Source organism: Sander vitreus, unplaced genomic scaffold, assembly GCF_031162955.1.
Source record: "Sander vitreus isolate 19-12246 unplaced genomic scaffold, sanVit1 ctg343_0, whole genome shotgun sequence".
NCBI lineage: Eukaryota > Metazoa > Chordata > Actinopteri > Perciformes > Percidae > Sander > Sander vitreus.
Genome location: NW_027595481.1, coordinates 85,001 through 87,500, shown reverse-complemented (window position 1 = coordinate 87,500; position 2,500 = coordinate 85,001). Strand labels below are relative to the sequence as shown.

At 47.7% G+C, this 2,500-nt stretch overlaps 1 protein-coding gene across 1 annotated transcript in view; it reads left to right on the top strand.

The window, feature by feature from the left end:
• ints3 (integrator complex subunit 3) overlaps positions 1-646 on the top strand; it is a gene marked incomplete at its 5' end in the record, with an annotated part of 27,731 nt that extends 27,085 nt beyond the window's left edge. Inside the window, one exon of the mRNA XM_078244939.1 lies at positions 240-646. Within this exon, the coding sequence (XP_078101065.1) occupies positions 240-317 (78 nt within the window). The remainder of the gene's footprint in view (positions 1-239) is intronic.
• Positions 647-2,500: the final 1,854 nt, after the last annotated feature.

The following is a 2,500-nucleotide window of genomic DNA, read 5'->3' as shown; positions in this document are numbered from 1 at the left end:
GTCCTGATTATTAACATGGAGTCTGGTGGAGATATGCTGGCTCTATACACGCTAAAAGTCCTGATTATTTACATGGAGTCTGGTGGAAATATGCTGGCTCTATACACGCTAAAAGTCCTGATTATTTACATGGAGTCTGGTGGAGATATGCTGGCTCTATACACGCTAAAAGTCCTGATTATTTACATGGAGTCTGGTGGGTTTCTTAATAAGTGTGTCGTTGTGTCGTTGTGTTTCAGGAGGAGGAAGACTCGAAGCCCAAAGCTCCGAAGAGGAAGAGGAAATGCTCGTCCGCCGTTGGCTCTGACAGCGACTGATCTGACCACGGAGACCGTCAGCCAATCAGCCGCTCCGACCCCGCTCCGGCTCCGGGAGAGGCCCCGCCCCCTCCCAATGACCCGCACTGACCGCCGTGGGAGGGGCGGGGCTCGGAGACGCCGCAGACTGTTTTTTAAAATCCTCGCAGCGAACTGACTTTCACAGGACGAGACTCACGCTGTTTCCATGGAGACGGGGCAAAAAGGTCGCCATGTGGCGCCTATGTGGCTGTTTTTTCCCACAATGCACTTTGAGGAGGAAACCACAACCTTTTGGGAACCGACAGACTGATTTTAATACATGATGATGATGATGATGATGATGATTGGGGGGGTTCCTTTTTAGCTCAGAAGTGGGAATGATCTCATCGCCATGGATACCATTACATTTGGGATTCAATGTCGATATTTCAGCTGCAAAACCAGTTAGACATGCAGGGAGACAGACATGCAGAGAGACAGACATGCAGAGAGACAGGCAGACAGAGAGACAGGCAGGCAGACATGCAGGCAGACAGAGAGACATGCAGACAGATAGACATGCAGGCAGGCAGAGACAGGCAGACAGAGAGAGAGAGAAAGACAGGCAGGCAGAGAGACAGACACAGGCAGGGAGAGAGACAGACAGGCAGACAGACAGATTAGTTGAGACTAGCTCCCACTAATGTACCAAACTCCAGCCCTAACGTTAACGTCCAAATCATAGAAAGAGAAATAAACATTCATCGTAAACGTCTCGTCTCCGTCGCGCGGCGTTCCGGTTGTTCCCGACTTCCCTGATATACTGGAACGTACCTTTATTGTGGAGGATCCTGACTTCCTGCTGTTTCAGCAGCTCCTTCCTGTTTGTCTCGCTGCAGTAAAATCTCGTCTGTTCATCATGTTGGAAGAACTTCATATAAACACTGATGTTTGTTACTGGTTGTCAGTCGTCTGTTACTGGGGGGGGGGGGTGACAGACTCAGTCTCATAACAACATTATGGGATGGATCCCTACAGAGATAGACCTTTTAGTTAAAGAGGAAGATCCTTTTAGTTTAACATGAAACAGCCCCGAAATCACCATCACCAAACTACACCAGACTCCATGTAAATAATCAGGACTTTTAGCGTGTATAGAGCCAGCATATCTCCACCAGACTCCATGTAAATAATCAGGACTTTTAGCGTGTATAGAGCCAGCATATTTCCACCAGACTCCATGTAAATAATCAGGACTTTTAGCGTGTATAGAGCCAGCATATTTAAAATAATAATGATCTTACTCTTTAACAGAAAAAATGAGTTTTGTTACTGAAAAATATCACAAATTTGAGGATAATAAACGGATTCCAAAATCAAAAGACACACACACAGACACATGAGATCTAATTGGCTGATTGGTTCCAGCTGATTAGTTCTGATTGGCTGATTGGTTCCAGCTGATTAGTTCTGATTGGCTGATTGGTTCCAGCTGCAGCAGCTTTAATAAAGCAGCAGGAACAGTGAGACAGATTTACAGAGTGGAGACAGACACTGAGGTAAGAAGAGCCACACAGCCTGGTTCAAACTGACTTCATGGTTCATATGACACACTGACACACACAGACACACACACACACTGACTGACAGACAGACACACTGACAGACACACGCACAGGCACTGACACACTGACAGACACGCACACATACACACTGACAGACACACACACATATACACACTGACAGACACACAGACACACACATACGCACACAGGCTCACACATACACACACACACACACACACCCACACACACCGACACACGCACAGGCACTGACACACTGACAGACACAGACAGACACACTGACACACACGCACACACAGGCTCACACATACACACACACACACACACACCCACACGCACAGGCACTGACACACTGACAGACACACACACACATAAACACACTGACAGACACACACACGCACAGGCACTGACACACTGACAGACACACACACACATAAACACACTGACAGACACACACACATATACATACTGACAGGCACTGACAGACACACACATATACGCACGCACACACAGGCACACACATACACACACACACAGACCAGGGTCGGGGCCTCTGTGTGGTGCAACCATAGACATATATATATATAACGGAGCAGCAGACCCCGTGTCTCTGGACGGAGACCAGTGACGTCTCTGGAC